This window comes from Neolamprologus brichardi, chromosome 18 (genome assembly GCF_056152115.1).
Source record: "Neolamprologus brichardi isolate AB-2024 chromosome 18, ASM5615211v1, whole genome shotgun sequence".
NCBI classification, from domain to species: domain Eukaryota; kingdom Metazoa; phylum Chordata; class Actinopteri; order Cichliformes; family Cichlidae; genus Neolamprologus; species Neolamprologus brichardi.
Genome location: NC_142121.1, coordinates 30,248,990 through 30,267,339, shown reverse-complemented (window position 1 = coordinate 30,267,339; position 18,350 = coordinate 30,248,990). Strand labels below are relative to the sequence as shown.

The window sequence follows — 18,350 nt, the reverse complement described above, 5'->3', positions numbered from 1 at the left end:
GCGCCAAACATCACGTGGTCTCGCTTTTCGCGCGAAACCGGGCTCTCTGTTGTCCGGAGCTGAGCGTGCTGTGTGTCAGAGAGGAGCAGCTCGTGTCTGTGTTTTGCAAACTTGTTTTTGTATTCTTTTGTTGTCGCAGTTTGACGGACTTGCAGCATGGATGTCGCCACAGCCACCGCGGAGACTGCCGGGGCGATGGTGAAGGACGAGCTGGCCGAGAAGTGCCAGAAGTTATTCCAGGCTTTCTTAGAGGAGTAAGTGAGGCAGCAGCGACCGTGTCGTATTGTTGTCGGCCGAAACGTGCTTGGCTTGACATCGCTCTTTTAATCAGCAATTATAAGGATCGAGTGCTACTTTGATCGGCTGCTATTGGTGTCTTTTCACTGCTTTTCTTAATTCTCTCTCGCTTCCTGCGTCACCCTGCAGATTTCAGAGCGGGGATGGGGAGGTGAAGTATGTCCGGGAGGCCGAGGAGCTGATCAGGCCTGAGAGGAACACCCTACTGGTGAGCTTCACCGACTTGGAGGGTTTCAACCAGGAACTGGCTACCACCATCCAGGAGGAGTACTACAGGTGAGCAAGCCCACCAAGTCATAGGTGCTTCCATCATATCTCATCTAAATACTGAGGTGGGAGAGTACTCTGCTGCATTTCAAACCATCAGTTCAGTGCTGTGGGATAACCTGAAGGATTGTCTGTTTCCAGAGTGTATCCCTACCTCTGCAGAGCAGTGCGCAACTTTGCTCGGGATCACGGGAACGTCCCCCTCAACAAAGAGTTCTACGTCGCTATCGAGGATCTGCCCACCAGACACAAGTAAGACACTGTTAACCAAACCACCATGTACATCTCCATTTATCTGGTCTGAGCTGCCATTTATGCAGCTAGATTGCTTTAGTGCAAAGATAGTTGTAGAAATGTCCGCTTGGCTTGAATCAATTGGAACAAAATGGTGTTTAAGTTGTGGTGCATAAAGCAGGAATGATGCATCTCTCACTGGTAAATGTTAACGGGAATGAAATGCCAAATCTGATCCTTTTCCTGTGTTAAATAAATAAATAGGATCCGTGAGTTGTCCTCCATGCGTATTGGCAGCCTGGTGAGAATCAGCGGTCAGGTGGTGAGAACGCACCCAGTCCATCCTGAGCTGGTGAGATGTTTATATCGGTGAAGAAGACACAAAGTTCAGTTGCGTTACGCTCGTCTTTTGTCATTAAACCCATCCTGCTTCCTTTGGTGCAGGTGAGCGGTACCTTCCTGTGCATGGACTGCCAGGCAGTGATCAAAGATGTCTCTCAGCAGTTCAAATACTCTCCTCCGACCATCTGCAGGAACCCCGTGTGCAACAACCGCTCCCGCTTCCACCTCGACACGCACAAATCCAAGTTCATCGACTTTCAGAAGGTAACTGTGATAAAGGATGTCTGTCTGCATGGATGAATGAGTCTGATTTTGACCCTGTGTACCCTGTTTGTGTATCCAGGTGCGTATCCAGGAAACGCAGGCGGAGCTGCCCCGCGGTTCGATCCCACGCTCTCTTGAGATCATCCTGAGGGCAGAGGCTGTGGAGACGGCTCAGGCTGGAGACCGTTGTGACTTCACTGGGACCCTGATTGTCGTGCCGGATGTCTCACAGCTCAGCACACCTGGTACTTTTTAAATTTTTAACCATTTATGGTCAAAAATATGTCTTGTGGTGTTTTGTTTTGGTTCTCATGACTGTATGGATGTTACTTCCAGGTGTGCGAGCAGAGACCAGTACCCGTGTAGCAGGAGGTCCTCAGGGCTTTGAGTCTGATGGTCTGAGAGGACTGAAAGCTCTCGGAGTCAGAGAGCTGTCATACAGGCTGGCCTTCCTGGCCTGCAACGTGGCGCCAACCAACCCACGGGTAAGAAGCGCTCGTCTAAAAATGCAAACAGCTACAAATCTTGCTGTGTGATTACAAATGTGTGCCGTCTTTATCACAGTTTGGCGGTAAAGAGCTGCGGGAGGAGGAGCAGACGGCTGAAAGCATTAAGAGGCAGATGACAGAGAAGGAGTGGGAGAAGGTTTTTGAGATGAGCCAGGACAAGAACCTGTACCACAACCTGTGCACCAGCCTCTTCCCCACCATCCACGGTCAGTGATCGAACCCCCCCCCCCCCGTCTAGCCTTTTTCTCCAATGGAGGACGCTCTCGTAGTTCTTTATCAAAGCTGTGACTTGTGAGTTAAACGTTAACGTGATGGTGCAGGTAACGATGAGGTGAAGCGCGGCATCCTGCTGATGCTCTTTGGAGGCGTTCCCAAGACGACCATGGAAGGGACCTCGCTCAGAGGAGACATCAACGTGTGCATTGTGGGAGATCCGAGCACTGCCAAGAGCCAGTTCCTCAAGTATGTTCCACAGTTTCCACCTTCATTGATTAGCTTTGCATAAAACTTTTCTTTGTTCTGGCACAAATACTTTTCAGTACTTTCTTTGCTGTAGACATTTGTTGATTTGAGTGTGTGTGCCTGTGTAGGCACGTGGAGGAGTTCAGTCCTAGAGCGGTGTACACCAGCGGCAAGGCCAGCACCGCCGCAGGTCTGACGGCGGCCGTGGTCCGAGACGAGGAGTCGCATGAGTTTGTCATCGAGGCTGGAGCTCTGATGCTCGCCGACAACGTGAGTGTCATGAGTTCTGAAGAAAAGTGAACGATGTATTGTTATATTTAAAAAAACAAACAAAAAAAAAGTTTCTTTATGTAATTAGTGCAAGTAAAACTTGTTAACTGGTTTGATTTCAGGGTGTTTGCTGTATTGATGAGTTTGATAAGATGGACCTCAAAGACCAGGTGGCCATCCATGAAGCCATGGAGCAGCAGACCATCAGCATCACCAAAGCCGGAGTCAAGGTGACGCTTTCAAAGCTTTACGCTTTAAACACTCGCGTTTATGCAGCACAAATGGAAGTTACACTGCTATCATATTCGATCGCTCGTCTCTGCAGTAGAATAACCAGACTGTTCCTCCGCTTCTCTCCTCAGGCTACCCTGAACGCTCGCACATCCATTCTGGCTGCTGCTAACCCTGTCAGCGGACGCTACGACCGCAGCAAGAGTCTGAAGCAGAACGTCAACCTGACCGCTCCCATTATGAGCCGCTTTGATCTCTTCTTCATCCTGGTGGACGAGTGCAATGAGGTACATGCAAATGAGCGGAGTCTGAGCTTCCTGTGCTTACTGGTTGTTTCTATTCATGTCTTTTATTTTGTCCATTTTTTTTTTAATATGGTAACTTAGTTGAATACTGCAGCTAACGATTTGCACCTGTCATAGGTGACGGACTACGCCATCGCCAGACGCATCGTGGATCTGCACTCCCGTGTGGAGGAGTCGGTGGACAGACTGTACTCCCTGGATGAGATCCGCAGATACCTGCTCTTCGCCAGGCAGTTCAAACCCAAGGTGGGTGTGCTGGTGTCCCCACACGCCGACACCAGCGACCCAGTTTTTACTGTTTAACACATTTCCTTTATATTAACTTTTGGACCTCCGTAGATCTCCAGCGAATCAGAAGAGTTCATCGTCGAGCAGTACAAGCGTCTCCGCCAGCGTGACGGCTCAGGGGGCGTGTCCAAATCTGCCTGGAGGATAACTGTGCGACAGCTGGAGAGCATGATCCGCCTCTCAGAGGCCATGGCACGTATGCACTGCTGTGATGAGGTACGTGCGAAGACACACAAGCTTCATTCGTGCAACACTCGATACTGAGTGTGGTTGATAAAATTTAATACTGCAAAACCATCCTGAGTATCACTTTAACCAAATTGAGGGGAACAAAAAGACATCCTTTCAAAATAAAAGGCCAAACTGTGAATTAACTCTTGCCCTTTCATCCCATTCTTCTAGGTTCAGCCCAAACACGTGAAGGAAGCGTTCCGTCTTCTGAACAAATCTATCATCAGAGTGGAGACGCCAGACATCAACCTGGAACAGGAGGATGAAATGGAGGAAGAGGAGGAGCAGCAGGAAGAAGGTACTATCAATATAGAGAAGATGTGAAATGACACCATGCATCACCGCTGTTCATTTAACGTAAACTCTTCTCTGCATCTTTGCAGGTAACGTCCCCAATGGAGTAAATGGAAACGTGGATGGTGTCATTGGCCTTACTAATGGAATTAATGGACACGCTGACGGTGTCAATGGCCACGGCGAGCCTGGGAGCCAGTCCAAACCATCTCTTCGTCTGTCTTTCGCCGAGTACAAACGCATCTCCAACCTGCTCGTCCTGCATCTGCGCAGAGCAGAGGATGGTAAGAGATGTTCCTCCCTCCAGTTTGTTTTCCACCTCATTTCCTTGTCTGCTCTGTCACTGTTCTTTTTCTTTTTCTTCTCACATTTTTCTTGCTAATCTGTGTTGCAGCTGAGGAAGAGGAGGATCTGAAGAAAAGTGCAGTGGTCAACTGGTATCTGAAGGAGATCGAGTCAGAGATCGACTCTGAGGAGGAGCTCATCAATAGGAAGGGGCTGATAGAGAAGGTCATCCACAGGCTGGTGCACTATGTAAGTCTACCATCTTAAAATGTGAAAAGATAATGAGTCAGCGATTTTCTAAGTGCAGACATGTTCATTTATACGATCTCCCACACAAATCTCTTCCTCAAGGATCACATCCTCATCCAGCTGTCTCAGGCCGGACTGAAGGGCTCAGAGTCTGCGAGCACAGAAGAGGAATCTGTTCTGGTTGTAAACCCCAACTACATCCTGGAAGACTAAACTCCTGTCCTCAAATTGATCCCTGCTTCTTTGTGGCAAACAAGAGTTATTGTTCATAGTGTGTTTAATGCTCATAATGGTGACATTGGAGATGTTTTGCTGCTGTACAAAGATACGAGGATTTATCTAAACATTCTTTAGATTTAAAAAGATAAAAAAAACAAACAAAACAAACAGATGTAAATATGCTGCCCTCTTCTCCAGCTGTTTATTCACTTCTCTTTGACTTAGTTTATTGTTGACTTTGAATAACTGTATATTATAAGCATAAAGCATGGTTTACGTCCATGGTTTAAAGTGTTTTTGTATTATAATTATGATTTTGTGAATGAAATGTTGGAACAATAAATAAAATGTGGAAAAACACAAATTTGCTTCATGTGCCTTTGTGTTGTTGCCTGCCGCATTAAAATAATACAAAATGAGTACCACTAGGTGGCAGCAGCTCCCGTTGTTGCGACTGCGCATGCCCGTTGCAATTACGCAACAAACATGGCGGCGTCCACACTGAATACAGTACGGACAACACTGAAAGGTTTAATTATTGGCTTTATTTGTTATAAAAAAGGTCACAATTAAGAGAATTATATTTTGGTCGGCGGCGATAAGTTGTTTATTTAATATAGTTATTTTTTGTAAATAACCTTTTATATGCTTTAGTTTAGCACTTTAAGAAGACTTCATATCGACGTGGTCGCAAATGAAGTAAGACTTTTAAAGTGCTGGTGTAATTTGTGTCAACAGGTATGTACCTTTTCTCCGGCCGGTGGGTGCTCAGACAGAGCAGTCAAAGCCGGGCCGTGTGTCCGAGCCTGCGGCTGCACGTCTCCCCTGCTGCCTGCTCCAGGATGGAGACGCAGAGGAGCGAGCAGACCCAGAATACCGACAGAGGCAGAGCCCAGGAGGAGGTAGAGGAACCAGAGGGTCCTGAATACATCCCCAAGAGAAAAGCCAAGAACCCTATGGTGAAAATCGGCTTTGCCTGGTAATTTCTCTCTTTTGACCAAAACCCGCGAGAAATATATAGAAGCTACAGCACTGACAAATCAAGTCAGAGGTGTGTCAAAGAACGATTAAAAAGATTAGAAATGACACGCTTTTTATGCAGTCCTCGTTTCCAGAGGCTCAAATATAACTGGGCTAGCATGATAATAAAAATGTTTATTTTTGATTGTTTGTTTGACTGCCTGAAGCCTACAGCTAGAGCATGGGTGATTGGCCTTTACTGCAGTTCTTCTGATTGTAGTGCATGCTTGGTTGCTTGTTCAAGTCAGCTGCTTGACAAAGGCAGAACTTTTCTTCGAAAACTTCTCGGTTTTGTTCTGTTTTCTCAACGAAAACGCGCTCTAGTGCTAACTGCAAAAGTTTACAGTAACTGTGTGACAGTGAAGAGTTGAAAGTGAGCTGTTGATGGGGGTTGCAAAAGTGTTTTTAAAGTACTTGAATAGTTCTCAGTGAGTGTCAGTTAGTATTTCTGCTTGAATTGCTCACCTTTCAAACTGATCTTGCTTTTCTATGCAATACCTAATCTGGCCTTTAAGTCCCCGAGGAAATGTGGTTATACCAGCTGGACATTTGTCAACACTGGGAAGGCACCTAAAGATTGCCCCAGGCAATCTCCTGGATTGCCTGGGGTTAAGTTAAGTTAAGGCTTAGCTCATGTTGTCCATGAAACCAATTTTGAGTCCACTGGCCAATTATATTTGGTCCTTTGAAAAGAGGTGGCTGGCAATTAGAGCAAATATTATTAGGGCACTTACTAAAAACTTCCTGTGTCTTTAAGTTCATATCTATTAGGTAACTGTAATGTCTGTGAAGGTTTTCAGTCATCGTAGTCTAAAAAGCTTGGAAAGAAAAGCGTCTGGACTTCTTCTTCTTCATATTTTGAAGACGTTTCACCTCATCTTGTGAAAACAAGGATGCCAATGTTCACATTTTGGACAAAGAAGACAGATGGTTTGAAAGAGGAGTGTTAGAAGCCATCTATGTCCACTGTGAACAACCAACTTTAAACAGAGGTGGTGGCTTACGACACCAACTGTCTGCATCTGTAATCCAGTTTTGAGATCCCTTCCCAGACGCCCTAACGCCCACTCACATCTTGGGCCATTTGACCTCAGTAAATCATGTGATAGGGAAGGGCTAGGTTTCGCAATGGGTTCACACCCATTTTCACACCTTGGCTCGTGTGATTAGACGGAGGATCCATGTCCCTCTTAGGGACACTCCCATAGGGCTTAAAATCTGTGAATCTCCACCAATTACTCTTAGAACTGAAGAAGCTTCTCGGATGAGAGGTGAAACGTCTTCAAGAAACTTAAAGAAGTCCGGATGCTTTTCTTTCCAAGGTAATTTTAATGTAAGGTTTTGGTCACCTTCCTGTGTCGCCTGCATGTTAATGTTACTGATGTGTCCTCCTCAAGTCCCAGAAACACACACTTGGCAGACAATAACAGTGAAACAATTGTTCTTCCATATAACGCTACTGTGGCTAAAAGAGAAAACTTTGCACAATTTTCCAAAAGAGAGATTCACTATCCAAAATACAACTTGGATGAATATCATCCACACAGGCTACTAATACATTTTTTTTTTTAAAAGAGCAAGATATATTAGGTGCAAATTTGTCGTTCAGCGCAGTCACTGGGGAACCACCAGTTTTCCCTAGCTGCGTAGAACTTGCTGACCTGTTATTCTCTAGTGTGACAGAGCCATCAGTACTGTATAAATATTTTGTCTCTTTCCTCTCTGTGCAGGATCATCGGTCTCCCTACAGGAATAATCAGCTTCTTCTTGGCTAAGAGACAAGTGGACAAAAACAGACTGAAACAGTTAAAGATCAGACAGAGGATGAAAAGATCAAATGAAGGCGAATACGAAGGGAGTCGCTACCGCCATCATGCAGTGGATGTTAAACTCGACCAGTAATTTATGTTGCAGCTGTGATTTGCATCGTATGCACAGTATCCCACACAGAGACTCTTGGATTAAAGACTGATCAGAACACTGATGTAAAGTTCACCCAAGTCAGAGGTAAATGTATATTTGAATAAAATCATCACTGGTACAATCACATTAAGACTAAAAGAAAACTTTATTTATAATGATAAGCAAATAGATTTTCTGTAGCACTGATATATTTACAACCCCCTCTTCTACACTAACCATCCGTGGTGTACAGTAAACATGTCTGCCTCTGTTGATTTGACGCAAGGCTTTTATAAACTTGTCAATGAAAGACTGGAGTTCAGAAATGTTCCAGTACTTTAACAACATGGCACCGATAATGCTGTCCTGTGTGGAAAAATCCCGCCCTGCCGGCCCTCGCTGTCTGACCCACATCTGACTAACACAACTATATTTACAGGCACACATATAACAACTCTATAAAACATATTATAACCTTGTATTCTGTAAAGTTAAAAAAATTAAAATAACAGACACTGACACGGTGAAGGCACTGAAGTGATATAAAGGAGTACAATTCAAATAAAGTTACCTATATTACTTTATCTGAATAAAGTAATATAGCAGAGCCGTGGCTGCCATTAGTGGCGCGGAGCTGTGCTTCAGGGGTGGACGTGTCCCAAAAAACTGACTCTTCTCATACTTGAGTAACTGAGATCAAATGTTGTGGCAATGCCCACCCCTACTGTACTTCATAATCTCAGAAAGTTACACTTTAGCATTTGCCTTGTTCTTGTAGCATTTAGACACATGGGAGAATTCATTTGTAGCTGTACATGTTCATACACAGAAGAGAGATCAGACACTTTCTGCATTAAGTCCAGTAATATGGAATAAATGTTGCAGATGGGATTCAAGTGTCTGTAGATAGTTAGATAATAGTATTCGTCATAACCACTGATAAGCTGTTAAAGTATATAAAAACAAATATAGATTTCATACAAAGTGCATTTTTGGGCGATGTAAACTAACGCTCAGATTTTTGGGGGGCATCACTTTAAAATATCTTTACTTTGCAAAAAATAAAAACCCCGAAAAAAAAAAAACACTTAACAAGGCATGATCAGAGATATTATACAAACAAAGATAAATGGAATTATTCTAGGGCTGTCAACATTAACGTGGATTAATCTGTCGTCATGATGAACACGATCAAAATTTTCAATGCAATTAACCCATTTGGAGCGAAAATGACTCAAAATCCCTGCATGCATCAAGGCAATTTGGGCAGTTTGCACAAAGTTTGTCCATTCTGCGCTCCAGATGGTATAATTGTGTTGAAAATTTTAAATTGCGTTAATCATGATGACAGATAAAGCTGCGTTAACATTGACAGCCCTAAATTAGTCATAACTTTTTTAAAGGTCTCCTTAGTACAGCTCTCTGAAACAATGGTTCAGTCCACGCCTTGACTTTTCTGTTCAGGGGATGAAAAAAAATCCAACGAATAACAAAAACAAATCATTAATTTTTACCACAGCTCTGATCAGCTGGATCACAGAACAAGAAAATAAATGTTATTATTGTAAAGTCATCCAGTTAACTGAACATTTAAACATTAGCTTACTGCAGACTAGCATGCTTTATCACCTCCACATGGATAACACAGTAGATGGAACTCCAATACAATATATATGATGGAAAATTACATCATAAACACAGAAGCCCTCTTTCATGGCACACCATGTTACTTAAATGCAAGTTTTTCATGTAAAAAGACTGACCATGTAACAAGAGCTGAGAACAGATTAAAGAAGCTAATCATTTACCTAGCTGACTGAAGCATTTCGTGTGATTATACTAGATTATACTGTAACTATACTAGAACGCTCTTTTATCAGCTTTCAGCTGTGTTTGGAAAGGTTTTTTGTCTAGGGATAAATAAGCCTGGTCCCGTGATAAACCTGCATTAGGTAACACAATACACCTCAGCAATACAGGAGGGATAATGCTGAAATTGACTCCTGTGTTCTTATGAAAATCCCAAACCATTAATTTACATAATCTCACATAATTTGGACATTTACAATTAACTGTCATTAAATTTATCAGATCATTTCTGATCAATTTAATTTGTTATTAGATGAAAACAAAAGTTCTTCCTTTCAGGAAAAGGGTGTATCAGCGTGACCCCAAACATTTGAGCAGCAGTTTATGTTTAATCTACAATGTAAAATCTCATATTCAGCCCTTAGACATTTTCCCTGAAGAGCACCATGGTCTTAAAAATCTTTTAATGTCTATTGGAAAAGTAAAGCTTTTCAAAAGCACGGAAGGATTTCACTACACTGTGCCGCCGGATTTTTATTTGGTGGAAGCACCAATAATTTGCAACAGGAAAAGGAAGATCTGGATTATATCGACATAGATGGAGAGTGCGGCGAACACGTACTCCTCTGGACTAATGGAGTGCTTTCTGTTTCCAATCAGTAGCTGAGTGTGATATGCCAGGAACTGCAAGACACAAACAGTTACAAAAAAACTGAGCACTATATCAACAAATACAATGAGGGCTGCTGTTAAGATTTAAGGTGACTTTTCTACTTCTTTGTAACTTTAAAGTGAAATACTTACCAGAGTGAAAACGATGGCTCCTATAGCCGCATAAAGCATGTGAAGCCAAAATATCTGCAACAACAAATAGTCATTAAGATAACAAGAAAACCCAAGAAGGTGTCAGGAAACAGTCACTGTCTTCACAACAGCAGTAACTCACGTATTTGAAGGACAGCACGATGGCTGTAATGATGCCAGTCACGAACACGACGATACCGAGGACACAGAAAAGGCCCTGGCACTTGGTGAAGTCGACCTACAAAGAGAAATTGACAGCAGGCATCTCAACCCGTGGCCATGAACAAACACACTGTGGAGATTTAAAGCTGATAAGCAGAAACGTGCACGCCCCTACCTTCGTCTGGAAGCAGAACACTGTGACGGCGATGCAGACGACAGCTGTGATTCCCAGCGCAAGAAACACTGCTTTTGTGTCATAGTAACTAAAACCAAAGCGCAACACACAGTCAGCAGTGAGGAAACCATCAGAATCTTTTTATCAGATAAAAAGGACTGTATATATATATTTTTTTTTTTTACCTGGATATGGTTCCAGTCATATACGACAAAGACAGAGTCTGTTTCACAAAAAGATAAAGATCAGATAGAATTACAATGAAACACTTCTTGTCCAACCACAAACAGCATAATCTTGACATGCGGTCTAACTCAGTGTCAACACAATACTGTGATAAAAGTCCCAGTGTCATGTGATAAAAGTCCCACTGTCATGTGGGACTCCTACAAGTCCACGTGACAATTCAGGAAATAAGAATACAGAATAAAAAAAACCCCACAAAACCTTTTATTACGTGACAAAATGCAGATCATAAAACAGCTCAGTCATGTTGCTGTTCGAGCTGATAAACTGAACACTCAAACGTATCAACAGGTAAAATGCAAACAAATGTGGTGACTCACTGCTTGGCTCTGATATCAAAATTACATTTCGAGTACTGTGATAAGGATGTCATTGGATGGAATGTCTCGCTGACAAAGACAAAAAGGTTTTCAGTATGACTTGATCCAAGTCCAGGAAACTGCTGGTAATGACCACAACCACAAGTCACACTTACAAAGAGGCCGAGCAGAATCATGTTCCATGGGAACTTCCTCCTGCAAAATAAGTTGGCTTTCAGTACAACGTTGGTTTAAAACTGTTCAAGTACAAGTATTTCCTCTTAAAACATAATAAAAGCAGGCAATTACACTCACCGGGGGCCCTTGCAGCAGACCAGCACGATGTGGGTGATGAAATACACCGCACTAAAATGTAGAAATGAATCACAAAGTTACAGTTCTTATCCATGAGTCAGCACATTACTTCAAATCCAATGATGTTACCACAGAGGGAGACTTACTATGATGCCCAGTACACAGCTGAGTTCTGCCTTACAAAAGATTTGACAGGTTGGCTGTAACAAAGAGAGGCCCAGTTAACACCAGGAAATGCTCACACGCAAAGAGCCTGAGAAAGAACATAATATGTATACTCACACAAACGTGAATATAGCCACAATGGCTGTGGTGACCAGGAGCTGACACGCCAAGAGCAAATACACCTTAAAAAGAAAAAAATGATCACATTATTTTATACTCTGAATACAGAAGCTATTGGATTGGTCCAGTTTGTGTCTCACATATCTTTGTGCTCATTTGCGTATGATACAAAAAAAAAACAAAAAACTAGCAGTATGTAGTTATGAAAATATGGTGGAATCTTGGTGGAATCTTTTAAGCTACAATGTAACATATAATTATTTATTTTATGTGCTTTTGTTGTTTTAATTTAAAATAAATCATGTCAACACTGAGCAGGTTGGAGTTTGTCAACAATAAAAACTATACAAAACAAAAAGACTATGATGGAATCAGGATGTAGCAAACGAGGACACCAGTCCGGGAAAGCACGTTGGGGGAAGAGATTTGACACTCCACCTTTTGAAGTGGCAAAACCGTCAGTGCCAAGAGTAAAGTCAACACAGCCATTCATAGCTATCCAGTTACAAATGCATCACAAAAACTCATAGGAGACGAGATCTGGTGACCACGCATATTTAAAAGTCTTAAGACACTCCCTGGTCTTTTTCTTCAAGCAGTTCTTTACAGATTTACCAGTGTTTGTGCTCGTTGTCCCACTGCCAACTGGACTCAAGTGAACCCAGGATTCATACAGCAGTCGGTAAAGACTGGAAGACAACATTAGTGAAAACAACCCTGTGCTTGCAAACCAAAACAAATGTGTCGCACGTTCACACACTATCCATTTAACTTCGAGCCAGAAAGGTTGTGTACAGGAAACCCAACAAAACAACACTCAGTGACAGCTCTCAAGTTCAGTGCCAAGTAAACTTAGTTTGGCTGTTCTCCTATGCTTTCTGTTTCGCTGTGTCTTTAACTGCCCTACTGTTACAGATGAAGAAGGCACATAAGGGAAATCCTTAAAATACCAGAATCAAATCAAGGCTGCACTCTGCCTTCTAATATTTACACCCACTTTCATCTGTTTCTAAACAGTTTAAGGGCTATCAGTTTTTAAGGCAGGGACTCGTGTAGACTAGCACACACTTGTGGACCGGCAAGCAACCAAAGCACTGACCAGAGAAGCTGAGACTAAAACACACACAGGTTAATTCTCTTGTAAAGCTGTCATAGCTCCTGTGTATCCTTATATAGCAAAAGGCCGTCTCCTGTTATATAGTATGTATAGAACACAGATGTATAATTATTTACACTTATTACCTAATGTGCTTACAGTACAAACTGTGAAGCACTGTGTAACTGTGTACCTTTAAAAAGGCCATACAAATAAAGTTATTATTAGAATAACTCATCCTCTCCCCAGTTTATGCTCTGTCATTGACCTTTCAGTCAGTGTCACAAATGTCAAATTTGGATCTAACAATAAACAGAACCTCTCACCATCATACTCTATAAAATGCTGCATGTCTTAGCCAACCGCCTGTGCTTGGTCTTGTTTCCCCTCCACAGAAGTAGTTTAGAGACTGATGCTTGTCCTCTGAGACTACTAGAGTTCTTTATTTGGAAAATTCTGCATCTGTGATGAGGCTACTTTTCTGTCTCAGTAAACAAAGCTGGATATATTAATCTTTTTCTGGTCTGCTGCTGTGTATGTGTTATATAGTCCCATGTACTAGTCCATTAGAAAACCTCATCACGAGTCAAAGCTCATCCAACCATTCAAAACACATGAACAACAGCTGCAAGGCTAAAATCACTCTGGCCAGTGTTGCTGAACACATCTCAAAGAAAATTTGCCATTTTGTATAAAGAAATACATTCTTTGTAGCGCCTTGAGGCACCTGTTGTTGTAATTTGGCATATAAATAAAAATGAATTGAATTGAATACATTCTGCCAAAATTTGACTAATTGTTTTCAAATATACATGTAATTTTCCTGACAATACAACTTTTAGCTGATAAGATAGCTCTAGGTAAGGAAAGCATACCATCTTGGCTTAGGCAAGATCTTTCCTAATGAGCACTTTTCACTTTGTTTAGCCTGCCTGTCATAATTGGTGCTGTCAATCTGCCCTTTTCTTTTGGGTGCGGGTGTTGTAATGAGTCTTAAATGATTCTGAAAGTAACTTAAAAGTGTTATTAAGCACTCCTCTGGAGGAATTATTGCACACGACAGTAAAATAGGTAATTTCATGCAGATTGTGGTGCTTTACCTTTCTGATGAAGGTATGCCGAATGCTCAGACTGTCCCAATCGCTGCCACTTGCTGCAAACTCATCACCTGTATCATCAGTAGAAAGAAAAGCGATCACTGATTACAAAGAGCAACAAGAAGCATTATTCATTAGGTAAACTTTATTACAATTAAAAGATGCATATTTTGTTTTATTTATGAAAATTCACTTGATAGTCCACTCACAAGTGTAAAAATGAAACAAAGAAGCTCTAATGTATAACTCTATGAGACTAAGAACTCCTATAGGTGGATTTTGTTGTAATATTCCTTAACCTACATCATGCACTAGCTGACTAATGGCTCTAGTTCAATACTGGAATGATATCATTGTTAGGTGTTGTGTGAGCACACAGTAGCAGGATGCTTTCTCCTTTTATTAAAAAGATAATGTCATTAGAGGATACACGTTACAAGCCAGAGTCTTACCAGAGCTCAGGACATCTGATGGTATTGTAGGTGGAACGACAGGAGGCATGGGAGGAGGATTCGGGTAGCGAGATCCTGGATGTCCAGCAGGCTGTGGCTGCCCTGGATAAGGGCCTGGAGGGTAGCCAGCTGGCTGGCCTGGGTACAGAGGGGCATTTGGACCAGAAGGGTATGGAGCAGAGGGATAGCCTGGCTGTGAACCACCATATGAAGGGAATCCATATGGAGGGGGTGGTGGGTAGTTCCCACCCTGAGGTCCATACATTGGGCCATGAGATTCGTCGTACCCTGGAGGGTAGTGTGACATGATGCCTGTGCGGAAGGGAGGGGAGGAAATACAGTTCACAACATGCAGGGACTACAGGGAGCAGAGGTAAGACAGTCGGAAGCATCACCAACATGTGCTCTTTAAGGTTTTGCTGTACACTGTCATCGTCAGTAAAAGATTTATAATGCACATTGAAAAAGTCAAGAAAAAGGGAAATAGGTACAGCAATTTATTGAAACATGGGCAAACATACATGGTATATAAGGCCGATACGGTTTTTACCTGATTTATGACCACCTTTATTCTTCAACACAACCTGAATTCTCTAAGGCAGCCTTCTTGTAATTTTACATTACTTCAATACTGTTGAGGTCCACACTCTGACAATGTCCCACTGTGCGTTTTTCTATCCAGGTATGGTTCTACTGCACTGGCAGTGTGTTCAGGATCACTGTCAGGATCACTTTTTCACTTTTTTTTGCGTTATGACATTAGCAAACTTAGGTGTCCACGCCGCCCTCCCGCCTGCCTGCCTGAAAATGCAGAGTTGTACCTTTGGCGACAACAACAGAGCTCCATTTAGCTTTAGGGCTCTGCATGGAGCCACTGTTGGTGTGCATACACATTAAGGTCTGGGTAATAGCTGGACTTGGGCTCCTGCCAGAGTAATTACCATGCACCTTACTGTACACACTTGGGTGTGTATCGGGTTCACGGAGTAGAAGGATTTGCTCAACACTGGTTCACAAAACCCACCACATACCCAGGAACCACCACACGGGCCCCAAAGGGAAATTTCTAATAATAACCACATGCGCGCTAACATCATGCAACAACATGAGGCCCAAGTATTCCATGCTGCTGAAAGAACTGAGATGGTCAGTACACTGGGTTCTTGCTGTGTACCTGCTTTTTCAGTGTGAAACATAAAGAATTAAAAGGGCAATTTACTTCTGCTGATTTTACAACAGACACCAAACTGCTATCTTAAAAGGCTGACGTGTTTCTAAGCACAATACAGTTTGCCCAGTTATTCTGAAGGTGCTGCATTTTCAGTGGGACTTTTAGGGAAATATACGCAGTAAAGGAATTCAAGAGCTGGCTCCACCTCTTGTTGCCATTACCTCACATACTAAGCACCAAGCAACAGGACAGAAAACAATCAATGGAAAAAGTGCTTCAGCTGATCTTTGTGGAATGAGGACAAAGCTGATTGCTTCATAAGTCACTGAGACATGAGAAGGCAGCAGATTCATATGTGTGTTTGAACAGGAGGGTGTAGCTCTAATATTTACGAAAAATACACTCATATTCAGTGTATTTCATCCTCCCTTCAACCTCAGGTCATCATGTGGTTGTGGTTATTACTGTAACGTATGTCGTCTGAACACACTAACATAACTAGTCTGTTTACATTCATCTGGCGTGGCACAAACACGTCACTCAGAGCAAAGTGACTCAGAAATGCTTTTGTTACGTGAAGCCTGTCATGCGGATGAACACAGTTACAGAAGCACCACACAAGAACACTGAGAACCGGTTTGGCAAAGCTTTTAATCACTCCTTTTTGTTGAGCTTCATTATTTCTGCCTGGGCAAGAAGTCATGCAGTTTTTTTAATGCTGCTGACTCTTTCTAATCCAATACGCCTGCAACAGACTTTGTCCTTTACATTCTCGCACATGCTTTCCTGCCCAATCATGACATTTTACATTGTACACAGCAGTGAACTTTAACCTGAATGCTAACTTAAAACCTGTTTGTTATTTTATCCTGTTTTTTATTATCAGATAAACAGATTTTTTGCATACTTCTGCTTCATCATTCTCTCCATGTACAGTAAACATCAGCAGATTATTAAAATGAATTGTACAAAAATAATTAATCGAGGATGTCAGAAAATGGGAATGCTGTTGTTCAGTATTATTGAGTATTGCTTTTATTTTGGTGTTCCTATTTTGTGGTAGAACCAACATCCAGTTACTTATCCTATCTGAATTTATGCTGCATTTGAGGTTTTCTTTGTCATATCAAAAGCTGATCAAACACCAGACACCAGGGAGGGGATTTGCAATCTAGCTTAGGCTAGATAAAGCCTGTTATGAGTTTCCTGGTTCTTATAACACATTTGCCACTAAACCTAAAATTAAATATAACATTTGGTTGCTCCCTTTTGACCCCCCACAACAGTAGATGACTAACACTGTGTAAAGGCTGGTCAGATGAAACCAGACACACGGAGATGTCATCATACATTTGGGCAACTGTGTTGGGCATTTTTCAATTTAGCCTGTTTATGTTTACGGTCAACTTCCGCAAAGCAAAACTCAGGCTTAAGCCCGACCGACTCCCAAAACAATATTTATCGGGTATAGTCCTGTTGAACGTCAGCCACTTATTATTTAACTATAACAGACTGTGCACAAGTGTGTGTGTAGACTGCCACACTGACTAACAACTGACACGAAGTCTCACACGCCTCGACAGCACATCAGCGAATTGAAATCATCAAAAGCTCCGTTGCCTTTAATAAGGGCGCGCTCATTAACGTTATTGCTAACAGCCGTCTTCCCCGCTACCAGGGCCGCCTTTACCCGCCCTGTAACTCATCTCTGACATCAAAAAATAAGCAACGATGTAACATTCAAAAGGAAAAAGAAGAAAACTCAGCATCTGAGCTGTGTCTCGTGTTTAACATTTCAGTTTTGTCGACTGAACTGAAAAAGAAAGATGGCTATCCTAAAAGCGTCTACACACAGACCCACTCCACCCAGTTACCAAACCTCCGCTAACTCCCCCCAAAAAAGCTTTCCCAGGTGTGTGAGCGGGCTCAGCCAGAACAAAAACACCACCACCTTCACCATGAGCGGTGTTTCTGACAGAATGGGAAGAATATAACATCTTACCAAATTATGAGACGTCAACCTCGTCGGTGGCTCTCAGTCCCAGAGAGAAGAAGAGCGATATCCTCCCGCTGTCACTCACAAAGCCTTAAACTGTCTTTAATGCTGTACTCCAAGTTTTAGTGTGGGGTTGTTTTATGTTCTCGATGTTGTTATTCAGAGAAGCACTGGCAGAAGTGGGCAGCTGTGAAAAGTTATTTTTTCCTGGAACTGTGGAAGCAGGGTGTGGTCCGGAGGAATCTCTCTCACACACACCCACACCCACATCGCGGACAGCGAGGCCCGAAAGGCGCTGACTCATTTTCAGCACTGGTGGTGTCACATTACTGAAAGCACGCGCTCTCCTAAAGTGCCCTCTGCTGCTGGCGCGCGAGTCTTCCACACTTTGCAGAGTTTTGACTCCTTTCACCTGATATGAGCTGTTATTTGGACTCTGTAGTAAACAAGCTCATTAAGTGTGCTGAACTTCTCTCAGGCTGATGAAGGCCAGCGTTATGATGTGAAAACACGTTTTATAGGCTGCAGATAAGCTCATTCATGATTTGACAGGAAAAATATATGCGTGTTTAAGTATTATAGAGTACTGTAAAAATTCTCTAGTCACTCTTCATTTCTTTATGTTTTGCTTCCAAGGAACCAGAATTTGCTTCTTCTTTTTTCAAAGCGGTCTTTCTTCAATCATTTTTAGTTCAATTCTTTTATCTGATCTGAGGATGTTTTTCCTTTATCTTTAGGCACTTTCTAAAAACACATTTCTTCAAATTTATCAGA

The 18,350-nt window shown here is 42.4% G+C and overlaps 3 protein-coding genes across 3 annotated transcripts; 2 read left to right on the top strand and 1 right to left on the bottom strand.

Moving 5' to 3' along the window:
* Positions 1–5,102, top strand: mcm6 (minichromosome maintenance complex component 6). Its single transcript, XM_006802679.3, has 18 exons — positions 1–254; positions 427–573; positions 706–816; positions 1,063–1,150; positions 1,243–1,404; positions 1,484–1,649; positions 1,741–1,889; positions 1,969–2,119; positions 2,234–2,375; positions 2,504–2,645; positions 2,768–2,875; positions 3,008–3,163; positions 3,299–3,427; positions 3,521–3,685; positions 3,872–3,998; positions 4,084–4,278; positions 4,389–4,528; positions 4,631–5,102. The coding sequence occupies exons 1-18, from the start codon at positions 157–159 to the stop codon at positions 4,739–4,741; spliced, it is 2,487 nt and encodes an 828-aa protein (XP_006802742.2). The 5' UTR covers positions 1–156; the 3' UTR covers positions 4,742–5,102.
* A 113-nt stretch (positions 5,103–5,215) lies between these two features.
* On the top strand, positions 5,216–7,834 carry LOC118455096 (uncharacterized). Its single transcript, XM_035912939.2, has 3 exons — positions 5,216–5,276; positions 5,486–5,726; positions 7,498–7,834. Exons 1-3 carry the CDS (start codon positions 5,234–5,236, stop codon positions 7,667–7,669), a joined length of 456 nt encoding a protein of 151 aa, XP_035768832.2. The 5' UTR covers positions 5,216–5,233; the 3' UTR covers positions 7,670–7,834.
* Positions 7,817–17,862, bottom strand: LOC102784473 (protein lifeguard 3-like). The gene is made up of 12 exons (XM_087831604.1): positions 17,583–17,862; positions 14,410–14,721; positions 13,961–14,028; positions 11,762–11,826; positions 11,626–11,679; positions 11,480–11,530; positions 11,341–11,380; positions 10,805–10,842; positions 10,620–10,707; positions 10,425–10,520; positions 10,283–10,336; positions 7,817–10,162 (listed from the first exon to the last, which is right to left on the bottom strand). The coding sequence occupies exons 2-12, from the start codon at positions 14,714–14,716 to the stop codon at positions 10,013–10,015; spliced, it is 1,011 nt and encodes a 336-aa protein (XP_087687730.1). The 5' UTR covers positions 14,717–14,721; positions 17,583–17,862; the 3' UTR covers positions 7,817–10,012.
* Between the last annotated feature and the right edge of the window lie 488 nt (positions 17,863–18,350).

Coding starts and splice junctions, on each gene's coding strand:
- LOC118455096 (XM_035912939.2), top strand. CDS start 5,234: ATGGCGGCGTCCACACTGAATACAGTACGGACAACACTGAAAG. Junction 5,277..5,485: donor AGTACGGACAACACTGAAAG/GTTTAATTATTG, acceptor TTGTGTCAACAG/GTATGTACCTTTTCTCCGGC. Junction 5,727..7,497: donor GTGAAAATCGGCTTTGCCTG/GTAATTTCTCTC, acceptor CTCTCTGTGCAG/GATCATCGGTCTCCCTACAG.
- LOC102784473 (XM_087831604.1), bottom strand. CDS start 14,716: ATGTCACACTACCCTCCAGGGTACGACGAATCTCATGGCCCAATGTAT. Junction 14,029..14,409: donor ATCAGATGTCCTGAGCTCTG/GTAAGACTCTGG, acceptor CTGATGATACAG/GTGATGAGTTTGCAGCAAGT. Junction 10,521..10,619: donor TGTTCTGCTTCCAGACGAAG/GTAGGGGCGTGC, acceptor TTCTCTTTGTAG/GTCGACTTCACCAAGTGCCA.
- mcm6 (XM_006802679.3), top strand. CDS start 157: ATGGATGTCGCCACAGCCACCGCGGAGACTGCCGGGGCGATGGTGAAG. Junction 3,686..3,871: donor GTATGCACTGCTGTGATGAG/GTACGTGCGAAG, acceptor CCATTCTTCTAG/GTTCAGCCCAAACACGTGAA. Junction 3,999..4,083: donor GGAGGAGCAGCAGGAAGAAG/GTACTATCAATA, acceptor GCATCTTTGCAG/GTAACGTCCCCAATGGAGTA.